Source organism: Manis javanica, chromosome 5 (assembly GCF_040802235.1).
Source record: "Manis javanica isolate MJ-LG chromosome 5, MJ_LKY, whole genome shotgun sequence".
NCBI lineage: Eukaryota > Metazoa > Chordata > Mammalia > Pholidota > Manidae > Manis > Manis javanica.
In genome coordinates this window covers 14,603,768-14,624,496 of record NC_133160.1, presented here as the reverse complement: position 1 = coordinate 14,624,496, position 20,729 = coordinate 14,603,768, and the positions used below count along the sequence as shown (strand labels likewise).

General features: G+C 46.8%; 1 protein-coding gene across 5 annotated transcripts in view; it reads left to right on the top strand.

Moving 5' to 3' along the window:
* The window catches only part of TOX2 (TOX high mobility group box family member 2), a 189,550-nt gene extending 170,466 nt beyond the window's left edge, over window positions 1–19,084 (top strand). For all 5 annotated transcript variants that reach the window (XM_073236573.1, XM_073236572.1, XM_037012923.2 and 2 more), the window contains 6 exons: window positions 10,500–10,739; window positions 13,267–13,494; window positions 13,947–14,027; window positions 14,757–15,152; window positions 15,852–15,979; window positions 18,124–19,084. In XM_073236573.1, coding sequence (XP_073092674.1) covers window positions 10,500–10,739; window positions 13,267–13,494; window positions 13,947–14,027; window positions 14,757–15,152; window positions 15,852–15,979; window positions 18,124–18,160 — 1,110 coding nt within the window. In that variant the 3' untranslated portion in view covers window positions 18,161–19,084. The remainder of the gene's footprint in view (window positions 1–10,499; window positions 10,740–13,266; window positions 13,495–13,946; window positions 14,028–14,756; window positions 15,153–15,851; window positions 15,980–18,123) is intronic.
* The last annotated feature ends 1,645 nt before the right edge of the window (window positions 19,085–20,729 follow it).

Below are 20,729 nucleotides of genomic sequence, written 5' to 3'. Positions count from 1 at the left end.
GGCAGCAGTCCAGGAGCGAAGGATCGAGGCGTTCGGGAAAGGCGCCACAGCTTGGGGAGAAAGTGTGACTGTCTGGAGAAACCCAGCTCCACCTTTAGTAGCTGTGTGATCATGGGCAAGTGTCTGAATCTCTCTGAGCTGTGGCTTGCTCAGTTGGGAATGGCTGTATGACTCACTTCATATGGTAGCTGTGGTGATTAAATGGTCTTATGTGGAAACATTTAGCACTGCTTCTGGCATATATTAAGTGCTTAGTAAAACTTTCTCCTCCTCGTCTTCCTGATGAGGATGGTGGTGGGGATAATGAAGGTGTGGTACAGATAGAAATGAGGACGCACTCCAGATGAGTTGTGGATGGGCGGCGGGGGTGAAGGGGTGGTGGACAGACAGCTCTCTGAAGAGGTTTGGCTGTGCGGGGAAGAAAGAAGATAGAAACAGAAGTTTTTGGGAGACCTGGAACTAAGGGAGACTTTCATTTCAAGGAAGGGGAGAAGCAAGCATGATCTGATGTCAGTGGGAATCCCCATAGAGGGGAGACCAGTTGACTCGATGGAGGGTAACTTAGGTGAGGCCTCTAGAAGCCGAGCCTGAGATGAGGTTTCTTGAGAAAGTCATTTCTTGAAGGAGTGCTCTTGGGAGAAGGAATCGGGGTCTGCAGAGGAAGGGGCTGAGCATGGATGTGGCCTCAGCCGGGGACTCAAGTCAGCCTGATCTTGCAGGAGCTCTGGGGCATGGCTCACCACTCAGGCAGAGGGCTGGCCTTCTGTACCCTGGGTCTGTCAAGCAGTGCTTGAGGTTGGTGGGGAAGGGGATGGTGCCAGCACTCCCAGCACACAGAGATGAGAGTGGCAGCGCCATCAGCAGCACCTGGGTCGGGCACCTGCACTGCCCACTTCAGTGACATCCTCAGATAGCAGGACTCAAATTGGATCCATGTTTTTCATTTTTAGATTAGAGCAAAATTTTTTTAATACCTAGAAAATCTGGGATGCTTAGCGACTGTACCCATGTCTTGTTGGATTATATCTATTAACAGCCAGTCATATATTATCTTTATGTAGGGGTTGGTCTCCTTACTTAACTGTGAGACCCTGAAGGGCAGCTTTTGGGGGGCTGTCATCTCCATCAGAAAGCAGAGATTCATGAAAGGTCTGACAATAGTTTATTGAGAGCATAGTTGTTACTATAGCAGAAATGCAGCCTACCCACCCTCCATGGAGACCCTGGACACAGCTGAGCCACGTTTTTCATCATTCCCAGCCACACCCAGTTTGGCTGTTATAATCTCTAATTTTATTTAATAGGTCCAACAAGCATTTGCTTTTTGCTTTTGTTGTGTGCAAAGTGCTAATATACGTATTAGGAATATAAACAAAAATCTCTGGACAAATGTGCTGTAGTTCTAAAAAAGGTCCATTCTGAAGATCCTGTTCTAAGAAATGCAGACGGGGGAGGAACGCCCAAGTTGATAGGCTTCAACTATATAGTGTACGCGTGTCATGAGAAAAGCTTGAAATCAGAAAAGACTGCTTTCAGATGAAATACGTGATTATTGGATTTAAAAATGCAGTGACAGCAGTGAACAACGCTGCAGGTAATCAAATAAGCAAAGAAGAGGAGCTCAAGATTTTCTCCCAAAACTCCAAGAAAGAAGTTGAAGAGCTGAAGATTATGACTGAGAAGATAAAAGCTCCTGATGATTTAATACATGTTTAATTGGAAATTCTGAAAAAAGACCAATAGAAAAGAGTCAATAATCAAAGAAACAGTAGAAAATAGCACTTACCTGAAGAAAGTGGGAAGTGTGCAGCTCAAAATAGCCTACCAAGTATCAGGCAAAATCAAATAAATACAGTTTACATGCAAAAATAGCATCATTTTCTGATTTCAAAGAAGCTTTGGGATAAGAAATTACTTCAAGAAGCAGTACATTTGATTGAGAAATGGATGAAAATAGGTCAAGTATGGAAAATACATGGTATGAAAGGCAATGGTGTGAGCAATGAACAAGGCAAAATCTAGAGTTCATGTCTAAGTACTAGTGTCATCACAGCTGTGAAACTTAATACAACTGTAAAAATAATGATTGACATAAGTTATTTAATGAAAAAACATATATTAACAATAACCCAGAACACCCTGGAGGGAACAATTAAAAGTTTAATTTTTCTTTTTACATGAGGAATCAGAGACACAGTACAATAGCATTAAAATGTCTAGATAAAACTTTATCTGCAAAGGAGAGAGAGGTGGAAAAATCAAGGAAGCAAAAAAAATAAGCTGAGATAACTATGAGCTATTCTCTCTTCACTATAAATGCAAATGGGTTAACTTTTCTGATTTTTAAACAGGATTCTTTATATGGTCTTTGGTAGTGATTTTACTTACTTATCCTCATTCTTCTATCACTTTATTCTGTACTTTCCATTTTTAAAAATTTCTATTTATGCCTTCATTACCAGGAGGATGAAGAAAACTCGAACAAAGAAAAGATGTGGAGAAGATCAAGTCTTATCTGGCTAATAAAGTCTTTAGGAGATTGCTGACCCCACAGGGAATGGCTGTGTCATACCCCAAGTCCTCTTCAAAGAAGGAAATAGCCAACCAGTGGTACACCTCCAATCCTCTACCAATTCTTGAGCCATATACAACCCTCATTCCCTCACAGCCTCAAGAAGAGGCAAGTGGGGAGTTTTACCTACCAGGGGTAGCATCCACCCCTCTCTCCATTCTGTCTTTCAACAAATATTTTTTAAGTGCCAACCTACTATGTTCCAGGAACTACCAAAGGTGCTGGGAATACAATAATGAACAAGATAGCCCTCTGCTCATGGAGCTTCCAGAGGGGAAGAGACAATAAACAAAGAAGTGAACACAATGAATTACAACTTGAAATGACTAATAGGAATGGAGCAATACGATGATAGAAAATAATGGTAGTAGGTTAGGTGTTTTAGACAAAGTGGCTTCTCTGAGGAGGTAACATTCAAGTTAAGAACTGGAGAAGTCACATGCAGAGACCAAGGGGAAAGATGCTCCCAGCTGAGGGAACTGCAGGCATGGAGGCCTGAGGCAGGGATGGCCTTCCTGGGTTTGAAGATCTGAATGGAGGAAATCAAGCTGAGCTCCTGTGTGGGATGTGCAGAGATAACACACCAGTAGAGATGGAGAGTTAGACTCAGGTCCAGTAATCCAGGGGCTTGAAAACCATGGTAAGTGGAGTGGGTTTTGTTCTAAGGGGATCAGGAAGCCAACAAATAATTTTAAGGAGGGGAGTAATGATCTGATTTACATGTTTTAGAGATCCCTCTAGTTTGTTTGTATGGGAAATAGATTGGGTAGGGGATAGAGCGCAAGGCAATAAAATAAGAGAAAAAGAGATGACAATGGCTTGGACAGGAGGTGTGTGAGACATTTAGGATTCATTGTAGAGGTAGGGCCAGCGGAAGGGTGTCTGGGGCAGGGAGGTGGGTGGGAGGAAAAGGCAGAAATGAAGGTTGTTGCCCAGGTCTGTGGGTTGGGCACCTGCAAGACTGATGGTGCCATCTAGTGTTTCGATAAAACAGCTTTCAGGAGAATTAAGAGCTCCATTTTCAACACATTAAGTTTGATGTGCTTGTGAGGCATCCATGTGAAGATGTCATTTAGACAATTGGGTAGAGATTAGGGGAGCCCAGGCTGGAGATTAGGGGGCTCAATCACACTTTATTTCAGAATATATTACTTACCCAAATAAGTGATGTAGATGCAGCCACCTCCTCTCATCCCAGATTTCCCAGAACCTGTAACATGTTAGGTTCAACACTATGCCTCGAAGAGCCCATGTTATTTTTATTATTGGTTTACTTCTGTTTTTGAAAAAATAAAATTGAGCACCTTTGTATCTGTGCCTCTTTTCCCAGAAGGAAATAACCGATATTCTGTAGTAGGTGTTTTTTATGCTTTTACTATATATTTTACATGTTCTTGAACATTTTCTAGTATTATTTTATATTTAAACATGAACATAAAGATATACCATATACATCCCTCTGAAACTCTTCTCTCATTATTGTTTTTGAATTCATCCACATTGGTTGGTCTTGCACTAGGTCATTCACTTAACTCTGTGCAGAATTCCATTATGTGAATGTATCACAGATTTTCACCATTTCTTCATTGGTGAACTTTTGTTTTCAGTTTGTCTGGATTAAAAAATGCTGTGATCATCTTTTTTATAATACAAAATTTTGAAAGGTAACATCCTGACTCTCCTACAAATATAAAATGAAAATGTGTTGTTTATTTAACTCTTTAATTTATGAGAAAGCCAGTAAAATATTACAATGGGCTCAAAGGAGATTGATGAATAGGTACATATATAGGCAATCAAGAATGCTAAAACAATTTTCTAATAAATGCAAAACTGGTTGTTATCCATAGAGCAAGAGAATATAATGTTTGGAATCTTCATTTCTACAGGGTGGGGTCAATTGTATCTCTACCAGACATTTATTTGCATTTTTATGGACAAGAATCTATTGCTTTCCACCTCACACCCATTAGGATGGCTAGTGTCAACAAAGAAGGAGAGCGAACAAGTGTTGATAAGGATGTGGAGAAATTGAAACCCTTGTACGCTGTTGGTAGGAATGTAAAATTGCAGCCACTATGGGACACAGTATGGCAGTTCTTCAAAAATTAAAAATAGAATGACTATATGATCCAGCAATTCTATTTCTGGGTATATACTGAAAAGAAATGAAAGAAGGGTCTTGAAGAGATATTTGTACACCCATGTTCATAGCAGCATTATTCACAGTAGCCAAACATGAAAGCAACCTAAGTGTCCATCAATAGATGAATGGATAAGCAAAATGTGTTCTACACATACAACGGAATACTATTCAGCTTTTAAAAGGAAGGAAATTCTAACACATACTACAACGTGGATGAACACTGAGGACATCAGGGCTAAGTGAAATAAGCCAATCGCAAAAGAACAATATTGGGATTCCAGTTACAGGGGGAACCCGGAGCAGTCGAGTTCACAGAGGAGCAGCCACATTTCGCAGCAGTAAAGTGGTGGCTGCCAGATGCCACAGGGTGGGAGGAATAGGAGGCTGATGCTCAGGAGGTACAGAGTTTCAGCTTTGCAAGATGAAAAGGACTCTGGAGAGAGATCGTGATGATGGTTGCACAACACTGTTAACGCCACTGAACTGTACACTTAAAAATGCTTAACACAGTAAATTTTATGGTATGTATATTTTACCACAATTTTTTAAAATTAATGATAAAAAAAATGTTGAGCTAACATCATTTTTCTACTGCTTACAAAGTTGCAGAAAAGCTCAGTCAAAAACAACGGCACCCATTCATATTGAAACAGAACCCCAGAGGTCAATTAGCCAATGGCCAACATTCCATTGAAAGAACACTCATCTGCCCATTTCAAAGTCTGTAGAATTTTTCGAGCAGTATATATGTTTTTGTGCATGTGGGAAAGTTCTTTGTAAAAAATATCTTGGAGTAGAGTTGCTAGGCTCTAGGATACGCACATCTTCAACATAATGGGTATTACAAGATTGCTCCCCATGGTGTTTATCTTACTAGTTTACACTCCCAACAGCACTGTAGACAGAACCCCAGAAGGACAGTAAGCTTATGAAAAGGTTTTCAACCTCTCTAGTGATCAGGACAATGCCAATTAGAACAACTTTGAGAGCATTTCACATTGGCAGATTTGCAAAAATTCAAAAGCCTGCCATTACTAAGTGCTGGCAATATATTTAACTACTGACTTGACTATCGGGTTGAAGAATTCTAAAGCGGACAGCTGGGAAGAAAAAATAAAAAACAAACCTGTTTACAAACATCAAACCCCACGACCAGTTTGCCCAGGAGGAAATCATGCTCCATTCCTATTAGTCATTTCAAGTTGTAATTCATGATTCTAGTTTAAGAATCATGGAAGGAAGAATGTGTACATGTTAGACTAGAAAGAGGTATGTTTAGAGAGTAGGTCGTAAAACTTTCTACTCTTCTTTTCTTTTTAAAGTTTAAATTTTTTTTCCAGTTGAGATATTACTGACATTTCACATATGTAAGTTTAAGGTATACAATGTGATAATTTGATACATGTATATATGGTGAAATGATTACCTCAATAAGGTTAGTTAACACCTCCCTCCCCTTGCATAATTACCTTTGTGTGTGTAGTGATAACTCCTAAGATCTACTCTCTTAACAACTTTCAAGTATATGATACAGTGTTGTTACAGTCACCGTGCTGTACATCAGACCCCCAGAACTTACTCATTATGGAGTTGGAAGTGTGTACCCTTTGACCACCTTCACCCATTCCCCCCACTTCCCTGGCCCTGGCAACCACCATTCTACTCTCTGAGCTTGGCTTTTTTAGATCCCACCTAGAGTAAAAACATACGGTATTTGTCTTTCTCTCTCTGACTGAATTTAATTAGCATAATGCCATCAAGGTCCATACATATTGTCACAAAAGGCAGGATTTCCTTTTTTTATGGATGAATAACAGTGTGTGTGTGTGTGTGTGTGTACACGGTACATTATTCATTCATCTGTTCAGGGACATTTAGGTTGTTTCCATGTCTTGGCTATGGTAAATAATGCTGTAATGAAAACGGGGGTGCAGATATCTCTTCACGTAGTGATTTCAGCTCCTTTGGTTATATACCCAGAGGTGGGAGTGCTGGATCCTGTGGGAATTCTACCTTTAATATTTGGGGAACCTCATACTACTTTTTCCATAGTGGCTGTACCATTTTACATTCCTACCAACAGGGTTCTCTTATCTCCACATCCTTGCCCATTTTTATCTCCTGATTTCTTTTTTTTATAGTAACCATCCTAACAGGTAGGAGGTGATAAATCATTGTGGTTTCGGGTTACATTTCCCTGGTGATTAGTGAGGTTGAGCACCTTTTCATGTATTGGTTGGCCAGCTGTACGTCTTCAAATGTCTATTTAAGTCTTTTGCCCATTTTTTAATTGGACTGTTAAAAAAAAACAAAAAACCTTTTACTCTTTGAAACAAGGCACTTTAAGTCTGTTTCTCAGGTTTCTTTATGATTAATATAATAATAGATATATTTCACAATATATTATAGTAGGAACTCAGAACCAAAATCTGCCTATATATATGTATGTATAAGATGCACACTTAAGTGATGCAGGACAAAAATAAAACAGTGGAAAAACAGTGATAATGATCACATATGTAGGATTTAACATAAAAATATTGACTGAGGCAAAGGTGCTTTCTTTTTCACTAACAAGGAGAAACTGTAATGAAAATACAGCATTCTGGGACACTTAAGGGAACGAATCATTTCACATCAATATATATGAAGAAAACCTGTGTAAATTCTCTAGAGAAACTATGGGGACAAAGTAGTGGGAGGCTTTAACTCATTTTTCTTGAGATTTTACAGCTAAAGTCAAAACAGTTTATTGAATAGACACACAGAGAGAAATGTGTACATTACACAGAAAACATTATTTCAGACGTACATGAAAATTTTACCAAACTTGATCATACCCTAAGCCACATTGACAACCTCAGTACCAAAAAGATACAATTCTTGGAGACATGCTTTCTGATCACAATAACAAAGGGACACATTAAATAAAGGGACACATCCAAATAACTTCAAGGTAAAAAAGAAAATCAAATCTTCAGTTCTAGAACTCTTTAAAATACATTTATATGAGGCAGCTAAAATCCTCAGGATAAAATCATAGTTATCGAGCCAGGGTTTCCCAGCTTCAGCCCTCGACCTTTGGGGTACATACTTGCTCGCCATGCATGTGTGTGTCGGTGGGGTGCAGGCATCCTCTATGTACTGTGGACTGTTCAGCAGTGCCCCAGGTCTCTGCCTACTACATGCCAGTAACCTTCCCCCCAAACACCCCGGTTGGGGGAGCCAAAGATGTCTGCAGACGTGGCCAGATGCCTCCTACATGGCAGATTGCTCCAGTTTGTACCCCTGCACCAGATACTTATTAGAAAAGAAAATGTGAAAATAAATACATGATTTAATTTGAAAAGCTAGATAAAAAGCAGCATATGATATCTGAGGTCAACATTAGTAGAGAGGAAAGCAAAATTTAATGAATGATCAGGAAACTTGTCAGAATGATTATTTTAAAATATAAAAACTGGTTCCTTGGATAGACAGTTAAAATGTATAAATCGGGGGGGAATGAAAAATGTAAAAAGCAACATGCAGTCACAATATTACAATTGTGAATGGGAATTTAACTATAAAAACCATGGAGTAGGTCATACATATTACATTATCCCGATGATATGCTGTTAGAATTCAAATTTGGATAAAATAGACCAAAAATAAGAGAATATGGAAACTAAAATAGACCAATTAGCCATGGAAAATGTTTTGGAAGATCAGCCTTTCAAAAAGCACTAGGCCTCAGGTAATTGTACATCTAATTCTTTCATTTCTCTATGGAAAATATGATTTGTATGTTTTGTCTACTGTTCCAGGGCACAAGGAACAAGGGGAAATTTTGGTTCTTTTTCTGAAACTGACCATAGCACAAACACCAACAAAGATAAACCTAAAACGTGGAAATGAAGGGAAATGTAAAAAAGAAAATTTCTCAGAAATGAATGATACACCAAGTTTGAACAAATATATACACAGGCAAAGATAGCAATTTCATACCAGATTTCACTGATTTCAAGGCAAAAATGAGACACTTTACAATAATACTGAAGTGCAATCCATAATGAAGATAGAATTGCCAGTTTTCTTTTTGCAATAAAAACCAACATCAAATTCCCAAAACAAAAACTTTATAAGCATTAAAGGGAGATTTTGATGGAAGCAGAAAAGTGTAGCCACTTAGATGATCCAAAAAGTAAGAAACAAATCAAAATAATATGATCACCCCTGGTGGGATAAGTAAATGTTATATTGCTATATTAATGTGCAAACAGTTTACCCTCTGCCTTTGTGTACTGTGGAATATATACAAAATCTAAACATATTTGGGTCCCAAAGGAAACCCTAATAAATTCTCAAAAGTATGAGTAGTACAGACCATATTCTTTGATCATCTTTGTTACTAGAAATTAGTAGCAAAGGAAAACACAATTAACCTCTTAGAAATTTCAAAACTTTTCTTAACTCTTGGATAAAAGAAAAACTTAAAACTGAAATAAAAAATAAATACATAAAAAAGAACAATAATGATACTCTTGTGTGATGCAGTCTATGAGAAATGTTAAAGTCATGCTCAGAGGATATTTCATAACATTAAGCATGCCTCTAAAAATTGAGAAAGAAAATAATGAATTAAAAATTCTGCAAAATTGAGGGGAAACAAAAATAATCTTTAAAATCAGAGGAAGTGATTAAGAAAGCTAAAATTAGATATTAAAGAATTAGAAAACAGTAATAGAAGTGATAAACAAATTTGAAATTTGATTATTTTGAGGGGGAATAAAAATCCCACATAATAAAATAGAAAATCCATGAGCTTGCCAAATAAAGAAAAAGTGAGAGGAAAATACAGATGTTCAACATTAGAAATAAAAAGGGAAAATAACCAAAGATGCAAAGGAAATAAAACTAATTATTATAAGAATATGCAAGTTAGTGTGCCTTGCTGAACAGTGGTATATGTGTGTGTTTACATATATATTCATATATGTAGAGTTTATAAAAAAATATATATATATACAAAATGTTTAGGTGAAAAAGTACACCCTATCTAAGTATGTGTTTAGCAAAAGAAATGCCTGTATGTAAAACTCAGTAACTTTCTTATATTCTACAAATAACCACCTTGAAAATATCATAGGGAATAAATAATTAATAAGAAAATAACTGACCTATAAGAAGAAAAGTGCAAAATTTTATTAAGGGGTTTATTTATTCTATGTATTTAACAAACTCTTACATAATATAGGGCTTACTATGTGCCAGGCACATTTACTCCTTAACAACCCTAGAGAGTAGATTTAATTATTATTCACACTCTTCAGATGAAGAAACTGAGGCACAGAGATTTTAAGTAACTTGGCCAAAGTCGCCCAGCTTATAAGTGCGTTGACCAGGATTCAAAACACAGTGTCTGTGCCCTTTGCTAGAATGCTGCATAGTGAATAAATGCAAAGACATACCATGTTCCAGGAGGGAAGATTAAGAATCATAAAATGGTCTTTTCACAGCTGGCCTGAACTCTCTGGCAAGGGCTGAAATGCTGACCGTCTGTCCGGAGTGCATGCCAACAGAATGGCACACTGTCAAGGAGCTGTAGGCCCTCCTACAGGGCTACACAGGGCTCAGAGTAGAATGGACGCTCACCTCCCCGGGACAGACTCATAGGGGAGGGCAGCCACAGCTCAGAGGGGAGCCAGCCCCCACCCCCACTTCTCATTGGCATGCCCCTCCCCTGGGTCCCATAAGGCAGATGCGATGGCGCTTACTCACGATTCCGTCTTCCTCTCTTAGATCCAGGAGATGGTCCACTCAGAGGTTGCTGCCTACGACTCGGGCCGGCCAGGGCCCCTGCTGGGCCGCCCAGCGATGCTGGCCAGCCACATGAGTGCCCTCAGCCAGTCCCAGCTCATTTCTCAGATGGGCATCCGGAGTGGCATTGCCCACAGCTCCCCGTCACCCCCAGGGAGCAAGTCAGCCACCCCCTCCCCCTCCAGCTCCACTCAGGAGGAGGAGTCAGAAGCGCATTTCAAGGTATGTGGGGTGGGGGATGGCTTAGATGCCTAAGATACCGTCCTGTCAGCAGGGGAATGAGCATTGCCTACCTCTAGAAAAGACTAGAAGAGTATAAGTGTATCCTTTGCAGGGAAAATAGGAAAAAAATCAGCAGGTAGAATGCCTGGTCGGAACCCCTGGTCAGGAGATAGTGTCTATTGGAATCTGGGAAATCTGGCTTCAGCTGCTAAATTTGCTGATCATCCTTGACAGGCTCTCGCCGCTGCACTCCTGTGCACAGACAGCACCCACAAATGGCAAGGGGGGGTGAGAAAATTCTGTGGAAACCTGGTGAAGTCTGATTCCTGAATGGGCAGTGGGTCGTTTCAGCAGCATTGATGGCATTGCAAGATCCCCAGGGTCATGTGGCCACTTTGGCCATTTTGGAGAAAATATCCTGACAAAAATATGTGGTCCAGCAGAGGGCACCTCTGGGTGGCACTGACCTCGAGATGGGACACTAAAAATGATCCCCCAGTGGAGACATGGAGCATCCCAGGAGCCAGGGGTGGTCCTGCCTCTTAAGAACACGCCAGGGATGGGAGGCCACCACCTGCTCCAGGACCCAGTCTCTCCTTTGCATCAACTCCAAACCTTCCTCGCTCATGGAAAGCATCTTGTTTGCAGCAGAAAACGGCCCCAGAAAGGGATAGGTGCCCTTAGTGGGCATCTCCCCATGAACCTGTGGCAGAAGCAAGAATTGATCCCACAACTCCTTCCTCCCTTTCTGCTCCAGAAGGCCTCTCACCCCTGTCCACATGGTGCCCCTGCAGAGGCCTGGGGCAGTAGCTGTGGTGCCTGCACCATCTAGCAGAGACCCTGACCACCAGATCCTGGTCCAGCTTCATCCTCAGATAACTCAGTCTCTACCGTAGGCCAGTCAGGGGTGGTTTTTATCTTATTTTTTATTTAGCAAACACTTCTAAAACACTTCCCAGAGGCTAGACACTGTTGTAGGCATGTAACAAGTATGAGTTCATGTAATCCTCATCACAGCCCGATGTGGCAGGTGCCATTATTACCTTGAGTGGCAGATGGGGAAACTGAGGCTCAAAGAGGTTAAGTAATTTAACCAGTGTCCCTGAACCAGTATTCAAACCAAGGTGGTTGCTCTCTGGCCCCAGCCTGTGTCCTTTTGCCCATATTCACTGCCACGTCTGCTCAGCTCTTCGGTTATCAGGTGCAGCTGCATCGCTTAGCCTGCTAGAGCCCACTTGTCAGAGTATTTTCTCCTTGTGGCTGAAGTGGCTGCAAGACCCTAAGGATCTTGCTGATGCCATGGTGCTGACAGTGCTGGTCTGGGAGAGGGGGGTGGGTGGCTGCAGACAAAGACTGAGGCACAGGACCAAGGCCGCTACAGACTGCCCCTCACTGTCCCTCGGACTCTGGCCCACTGGTTTCCTTGTCAATTCATCATGTTGCCTTCATCTTCTTGGCACAAAGAGTGACAGTCCTCACTGCAGGATGCAGGGCCTTTGACCAAAGTTCCTGGTCTCTTGTGTGGCCTGAGGGTCCTATCAGTGACCCAGTGACGCTGTGGTGAGGGTCCCCACCCCTCCCCATCCTGCAAGCCCTACGCCAGGCGCTTGCAGGATTGTAGTCCTGGAGTTTGACTGCTCCAGAGGACAGGTGTCCAGAATGAGGCCACACTCAGTGACAGTCGAACTAGCCTCCCCTCCAACCACTTCACAGGGGGGCCTGAGGGACCGCCACCTGCCTCAAGTTGCATGGCTGACAGTTGGTGGAGAGACTGACCCTTTGTAATCAAGGATAGTCTGGGGATTATCTGTGATCACAAGAGAGGAGAACCACTAAGAAAAAAATATATATCCAAAACTTGGAAATAGATCGAGAAAACAATGCCCATTCTTTCAGTGGCATACCACAGCATTGTCTAACAGGCTCACTCAAGAGTTATCTGATTCTCTGGGAGAAAGCTCCTTTGTTTTGGATGGTCATTCGTTATTGATTAGGGGATTTTACAGCTGTTAAGAGTAGATGTTAACCTGGGAAAAATGTGTAAACGATTTTTGTCTGATTACAGGGCAAATTAATTTGTCTCTGTAGAGATGCAAGTGACTTCTGCCCAGTAGAAAAGATTAAAAACCCCAACGGTGATAATTTTATTGCTCTATAAGGCATGAACCACGTTCTCTTTCTCTTGTATTTCTTTGAAGCAACTTTGCCATCTTGCTGATTCTCATTAATGAGTTAAACAGAAACCCAAGGTTCTTAGCTCCTCCCCAGGACATGTGCCGGCACATGTCCATTGCCTCCCCAGCCTAGGGAGCGGTGAGCAGGAGAGATTGGTGAGAGTGTGGCCCGAGCTGCCCTTGTCTGAGCCCTCGGTGGTGGCCCGCCTGTCATTGGCCGGGAGTGAGCAGGGCTGGACAGACACGTGGCAGGGCTGCCCAGGGAAGTCGAGCTCTGCCTCGGGCTGGAGGGGGTCACCTTTGGCAGGAGGCCCTGGGCTGCTCTGGATTTCTGATGCCTCTCCCCGGGGCAGATGTCGGCAGAGAAGAGACCCTCAGCCGACCCAGGAAAAAAGGCCAAGAACCCAAAGAAAAAGAAGAAGAAGGACCCCAACGAGCCTCAGAAGCCCGTGTCAGCCTATGCGCTCTTCTTCAGAGACACTCAGGCCGCCATCAAGGGACAGAACCCCAGCGCCACCTTTGGGGATGTGTCTAAAATCGTGGCCTCCATGTGGGACAGCTTAGGAGAGGAGCAGAAGCAGGTGAGTCTCCCTCCCTTTATGGGCCGTCCCCCGAAGTGCTGAAGCCCTGGAGCCAGTGACAGATTAGGAAGGTCCAGAACCCAGGAGCTAGACACTCTTGAGGAGGTCTTCCTGGACTCGGTTTGCCCATCTGTAAGCTGGGAAGCTAGACCCCTTCTGATTCTGCTATTTTCCAGCTGCGTTCACTTGTTACTTAACCATTCTGGATTTTGACTTCCTTGCCTGTAAGTGAGAATAAGCTTCTCCATCCATCTTGTCCCTCCAAGTCTGAACATCTGAAGTCCAAGCCAGGGCTTCCTGTCCCACTGACCATGTGCTATGGCCCTTCCGAGGGCCTCCAGGGAGATGAGGGAACAGAACTAGCTCACAGGCAAATGCCGGTTACCAGCGGTGTGACCTCAGGCTGATCAAGTAACCTCTCCCTTATGTTGCCCACGTCCTGGATCTCTCAGGCCTACAAGAGGAAGACCGAAGCAGCAAAAAAGGAGTATCTGAAGGCTCTGGCGGCCTACCGGGCTAGCCTCGTCTCCAAGGTAACCCCTGGAATGCCCAGGCACAATACTGATAGGTAGTGCCCGCGTTCAACACCATAGGTCTTGCAGAGGACAGAAAAGAGCAATGTGGTCACATTTCCAGTGCACCTACTGTGTGCCTGGCTCATGCTGGGCACCTGACACTTCTAGTAAGAGCCCAGGGTTCAGAGGGATTAAGAAACTTGCCTGAAATTATCCACCTTGTTATGTGGCTGTCCTGGGATTCAGACCCAGTTTTTCCACTCATCAAATTTGGCCTTTACCTCTGACCACTCTGTATCTGGCTCAGCCTGGCGGTGGATGTGTGGCCCAAGGCGAGGTAGGGGTGTTGTCTGGAAGCTGTTACAGAGGACACGGCACCTGGGTTAGGCCATAAAGGCCCAAGCAGAGAGGATGTTCCATGTCAAGGGAACAGCATGTGCAAAGGCTATAAGCTGGGGAGGGGCATAGACAGAGGATGGCCCAGCTGGAGGGGGGTTCTGGCCGCACTGGCCAGGCTGAAGAGCATGGGTCTCCCTAAGGGCAGGGGAGCCTCCAGGGATTAAAGCAGGAGGTGGGATGGCCAGAGCCAAGGGCACTGAGGACCCTGAATTACCTCTGGTTAGCTGTTCTTTAAGGGGCCGGAGAGCTGGCCAGGGACCATCAGTGGGCTACAGAACTACTTGGTCTCACAACCCCAGTTCTGGCTTGTCTGTCTTCCCCAGAGTGACCATGTCTGTGTCCTTCCAGAGCTCCCCAGACCAGGCTGAGACCAAGAGCGCTCAGGCGAACCCACCAGCCAAAATGCTCCCACCCAAGCAGCCCCTGTACGCCATGCCGGGCCTAGCGTCCTTCCTGACGCCGTCGGACCTGCAGGCCTTCCGCAGTGGGGCCTCTCCTGCCAGCCTGGCCCGGACGCTGGGCTCCAAATCACTGCTGCCAGGCCTCAGCTCATCCCCGCCGCCGCCACCCTCCTTCCCACTCAGCCCCCCGCTGCACCAGCAGCTGCCACTGCCCCCCCATGCCCAGAGTGCCCTCCTCAGCCCGCCTGTTAGCATGTCCCCAGCTCCCCAACCTCCTGTCCTGCCCACTCCCATGGCCCTCCAGGTGCAGCTGGCTGTGAGCCCCTCACCTCCAGGGCCACAGGTAAGCAATGCTTGGTAGGAACTGCCCAGCGGGGACTCCTGTGGAGAAGGGAGGCAGTTTGGGATTTCAAATACTGGCCCTGCCTCTCATCAGCTGTGTAACCTCAGGCTAGACCTTACCTCCTGAGCCTCAGTTACCACATCCTTGAAATGGGTCTAGTGCACCTTACTTGGGAGGGATATACTGGCTGGAATGAACCGCTGCCAAGTTGCCAGACAGATTCTAAAGGTTCTTAGGCTATCCGAGGCCCTCCTTCATTCATCCTCTGTCTATTTCTGCTCCCTGTCCTGGAGGCTGAGGCCACGTGGCTTCTGCCAGATTAGCCCTGGCCCTTGGCTCTCCCCAAAGCCTTTGAGACCTGACCAGCTACTTGTTCCACCGACACTGTTCCAATACCTGCACAGCTCTTAGAGGTCATTCAGCCCAGTAACTCCATTTTGGATTGGGAAACAGGTCCAGCAAGGGAAAGGCCCTCAAAGCCAAGTCCTTCACCCCCCTGATGCAGACGATTAGGATTGTAGCTTTCAAAAGGGGCTCTCCTGGGGAAAAGGAAGCCTCACTCCAGGCGGAGGGGCAGGTGGAGATTTTGTACGAGCCAGAGGTGTTCTGAGGCACCTCCAGCCCCGTCCCCGCAGGCTGCCTGAGATGTGCCCTGCGATACGCTCCTTTGTTGACCTGCCTGTTCCTTCCCCCTGGCAGGACTTCCCTCACATCTCCGAGTTCCCCAGCGGCTCCGGATCCCGCTCGCCTGGCCCACCCAACCCTGGGGGCAGCGGAGACTGGGACTCCAGCTTCCCTGGAGGGGAGTGCGGCATCAGCGCCTGCAGGTGGGTCCTCAGCCAGGCCTTGGTGGGCGCTGCCCTGGGCCTGCCCAGGCGGGACGGCGGGACCAGGAGGACCAGGGATAGGAAAGCATGAGCGGCTGTGGGACCGGGCGAGGCCCTGCAGGGGAGCCTCGTGGGCGCTGGGTGCCTACGGACCCCAGGAGAGAACACAGAGCAAAGCAAGGCCCAGAAGGACTCAGCCAGTCTGATGCCAAGACCGTCTTGGGAAACTGAGGCCCAGCTTCAGTCTTGCCTTTTCTCCTTGCATCCTGTTTCTTCATGCGTGATAGGGTGCTGTCTCCGGCCAGATTCCCTGGAAGCGGAGGCCGAGGCGCCCAGGCTGTGTGCTGAGGGAGAGCTTGCAGGCGCAAGGTGGCGGGGGAGGCTGTGTGCAGCAGGAAGGAGCCAGACTCCACCTGGTCCCTGAGGGCTCTGGGGCATGGATGGCACCAGGCTTGGTCCCAGCTTGAGGTTAGGGCTTCTTGAACCCGTGTCAGACAGCCATTGGTTGTTGGCTGTCTCTGGGGAGTGCAGGCCCTGGGCAGGGCAGGAGCCGAGGGAAGCTGGGAGCACAAGAAAGGGGATCTGGGTGAGGCCCGGCAGTTTGCCACGCCCTAGGAGAAGGGGCCAACCATCTAGTGCAGGCAGTGCCCAACCTCAGTGGTTCCCCTCCATCTGCTGAGCCTGGCATCCCTCTGGATGCGCAGACTGCAGTGTCGCTGGGCTCCTCCCCCGTCCTCATGCGACCTTACCCCCTGGGCCTCTCCCCTGTCCTTTACTCTCAGCTTTTCAAATCCATGCTCACTGCCCCTCCTCTAGAAGGTCTTCCTGGATTGGCAAGACACCTCCTCTGAGAGAGTGACCAGCCTCTCAGCCAGCAGAAAGGAGAGTAGAGTGGAGAGGGCACCCTAACTCCTGAACCTGCCAGCCGTGACTCCCATGCCCCTGGCAAGAGCTAATCCTAAAGGCACACCAGGCAATGTGGTATCCCAGTGACAGCGCCACACTGTGGAAGGCGGGACACTCCCACTTGGTGGACAGGGCCTGCTCTGGCGCTGGCTCCAGCTGCCCCTAGCCCTGGCTGTCAGCTCTCCAGCTCCCGACCCTGCCAAGACCCCCAGTGAGGGAGCAGACATGGCACATGCTCCCACTTCTGATGCACCAGTAGCTGGCGAGCATGCAGCTGGGTGGGTTCCCTTCCAACACCCCCGACCGGGGCAGACCAACCTCCTCACCACAGTTACCCTTGCCAAAAGTCAGAGAGTACAGGGCCTAGTGGGTGCCCGTTAGTGGACATCAGGGAATGCCAGACTTCCCCCAGGACATGGAGATCAGACTGCTGCACTGCCCTATTATAGTTATTTCTTAAGTTGAGATATAATTGTAAATCTACTTAACATCCATCACCACATAGTTACAAATTATTTTTCTTGTGGTGAGAACTTCTAAGATCTATTCTCAGCAATTTTCAAATGTACAATACAGTGTTATTAACTATAGTCACCGTGCTGTACATTATATCCCAGGGCTTGTTTATTTTATAACTGGAAGTCGGTACCTTTTGGCCCCCTTTACCCATTTCACTCCCCCTCTACTCCCACCTCTGGCAACCACCAGTCTGTTCTCTGCATCTATGAATTTGGAGTTTGGGTTGTATTTTTTTTTTAGATTCCACATACAAGTGAAATCACGTGTACATTTCTTTCTCTGTCTAACTTATTTCACTTAGCAAAATGCCCTGAAGCTGTGTCTGCTGTGAATGAGTGCCCTATTTTAAAAGCACGGAAAGCACCTGCCTTCCTTTAATTCTGTTTGAAATTTACAAATGAAACGCTGTGACTAAAAACTGACCTGAGAGGATAGCAGTGTCGGAACCAGCTTTGATGAAGGGCAGACACACAGCTGCCACCTTGCCCCGGCACCAGAGAGCTGGCAGTCCCCTGCCAGGGTTCCAGGAGGGGTGTTTGGCTCTTCCTGGTGGACAATCAGGGAGTGTCCAGCACATGCCTTTCCTTTATCCTCACAGGGGCAGAGAATCCAGGGTTGGGGGCAGGGCTAGTGAGCAGGTGTCCTGGTGCGCACGGACCCTGCGTCCAGGCACTGGGTGGGGTCCGATCGGCGCTGACAGCCCCCCCTCTCTCCCACAGCCTGCTCCCCAGGGACAAGTCGCGCTACCTCACCTAATCCTGCCTCCCCTCTCCTCCCTGAGGCTTGCTGGGAGGGCACTGCTCAGAGCCTGAAGGGCCCACAGCAGAAAAGAGGCCTTGGCGGGAAGCAGGGTGACTGAGAAGAAAGAGCAGTGACACACCAGTGCCCTGGGTCGAGTCTCTTCCTCGACCTCCCACCAGACTCTGCAGAGGCGGCCCACTGCCCGCCGCCAGCCCAAAGAACCTGCAGGAATCTTCTGCCCCCTGATCTGCTTGCTCCAGGGTTACCGTGGACCCAGCTCCTCGGCCTGTGCACCGTACCCCGTGTCTGGATGTCTGGCCCCAGCCCCAGCTCATGTGGGGGGCCCCTGGAGGGGTTGCTTACCAACAGGAACCCACCCCCAGATGCATGGGGCCGGGGCCAGCCCAGCCACAGACGTGCAAATGCGGTTTTACAGTGTGAACAAAAGCTTATGAAACCTAGAAACTGTTGGCTCTATGTAAGTAGTTGACTAAGTGTTTTAGAGCTGTGCTGAAGACGTCTGTAAGATTATCTTTGGGGGGTGGGGGGAAGTAGTTTCCTTTCAGGTAAAAAGCATTTTATATGACCCTTAGCACATTTTTTTTAAGTTTTATCTTAAGGGAGAGGTGCACACAAGTGGCTACCAAACAATTTCATCATCTGTATGGCAAGATCTGGACAATTTACAGCCACATTTGGAGGCACTGCTTTTTTTTTTTTAAAGCCCTATGTCCATCTATTTAAAATTGCCAACAATGATTTTTGTCTATTTATGAAAAAAATTGAGAACAGACATGCAGCTGACGACACAGTGGGCGTGGGTTTGCGTTCGGGTTTGGTCCACGGTGTTTTGCAGCTGTTTCCTGGCGCTGGCAAATGTCTGTCTCGGTGCCCAGTGCTCTCTCAGATTTCTTTATAATAAAATTGCTGAAAAGTTGAACATAAGTCTGTCTCTTGGTGCATTTAGTAAACCAGGGCCAGGCCATCTGAAGTGGCAGTTGGTGGTGGCTTTGCCAGGACAGAGCCCCTGATGTCAGTCGAATTCGGGTAAAGTCTCCCCTGTCATTACCCACCCCCGAGGGTCTGTGTGGATGACTGGGCCTCCCTGGAGTCAGTTTTGCTGTCAATACAAGTAGGATACTAATGGTACAAACATGGAGGGCCCCTGGGATGGTTAAAAGGGGTTTGGGGCCTAGAGTGCTGGCTGTGAGGATGCCAGCCCGCCGCAGGTGACCGTGGTGAGCCCCTCCCCGCCACTCCCTTGCAGGTGGGCTTCTGTCCTCTGGAAGCTCCCAGCCTGGAGGAGGAAAGAAGTAGGTTCAGGGTGGTGAGAGCCCAGGGTGAGGGGCTCCCAAACTTGAGTGTAGGCAGCATCCCAGACCAAAGGACTCTAACCCAGTTCCCCAACAGATGTTAGATGAGGGCACTTAAAAAAAAATAATACTAATTATGTGACTATTTTAACTATATCTGGAAATTAACAATGGTTGGGCTGGAAGAACTTCGGGGAGGCTGCCGCAGCTGGGCCTCCGACGCCAGCCAGGCCCGTGACCTGGACAGAGGTGCCCTCACCTGTGTGGCAGCTCGCGGGGCCTCTAGTCCTCCCACCACGTGGCTCCCCTCCCAGGTAACAGCCCTGGAGCTGGGGGGGAGGTGCGATTTCTCTGGGAGCGGTTTCCTCACTAGAGGGCATTTTGTAATCCACGTTGGGAAAAGAAAAAAGAAAAGCAAACTGACCACAAAAGCACCGTGCTGTCGTGTCAGTAGAGTCTCCGCAACGTGTAAATATTTCATGTGGTTACAGTTTCCTTTCCTGTGCGGAGCTTGTCAGGGGCGCGGCGATGACTTAGTTCAACATTTGACTCTTGCTTCTGCGGTCGGGAGAGCAGCATCCCGGGCTCCCGCGCAGACAGGCCGGAATAACAGAGAGTAAGGCTACCGTCCCGATTCTGGGGCGGAGGCTCCCGCCCGCCGCCTCATTGCTGCGCGGGGTCCTGTGGAAGTGTCCTCATGCCGAGGCCGGCCTCTCAGCTGCGAGGGGCGCAGACACGCCCAAGCAGGGTCTAACTACCCTGCCTACGGATGTCAGGGGCTGTCAAGCGGGGTGAGATGGGTTGGGGAAACCGGCGGGGGCCAGATCGAGACTCGTGGCCACAATCAGCAGTCTGAGCTTTGTTCTAAGAGCAACAGAGTCACTTGAGTGAAGGAGAGACTGTGATCCAAACTGCACCCCTCTGGCTTTGGGGAGGGGGTGGCCTGAGGGGAGGAAGACCGGAAGTGGGGAGATCGTCAGGGGCTGTGAGGTCACCCAGGGGAGAGAATTGGCGGCTCTGGGCAGGGTGAGAGGGATTTGCGTGGGCTCGGATGCACTGTGCCACTGGGAACTGTTCGGGAGCTTGGGGCACAGGGGGACCAGACAGCTGGGGGTTGGAGAGGCCGTCCGGGGTGAGGAGAGGCAGCCCTCGGGGACCTCGGCCCCAGTCCTTGCCCCACCATACCCTCCCCTCACCTGGTGACTGTCAGCAGGGTGCCCCACATGCCATGAGACTAATACTGACTTCAAGGGACAGGAAGGGAATCAGAG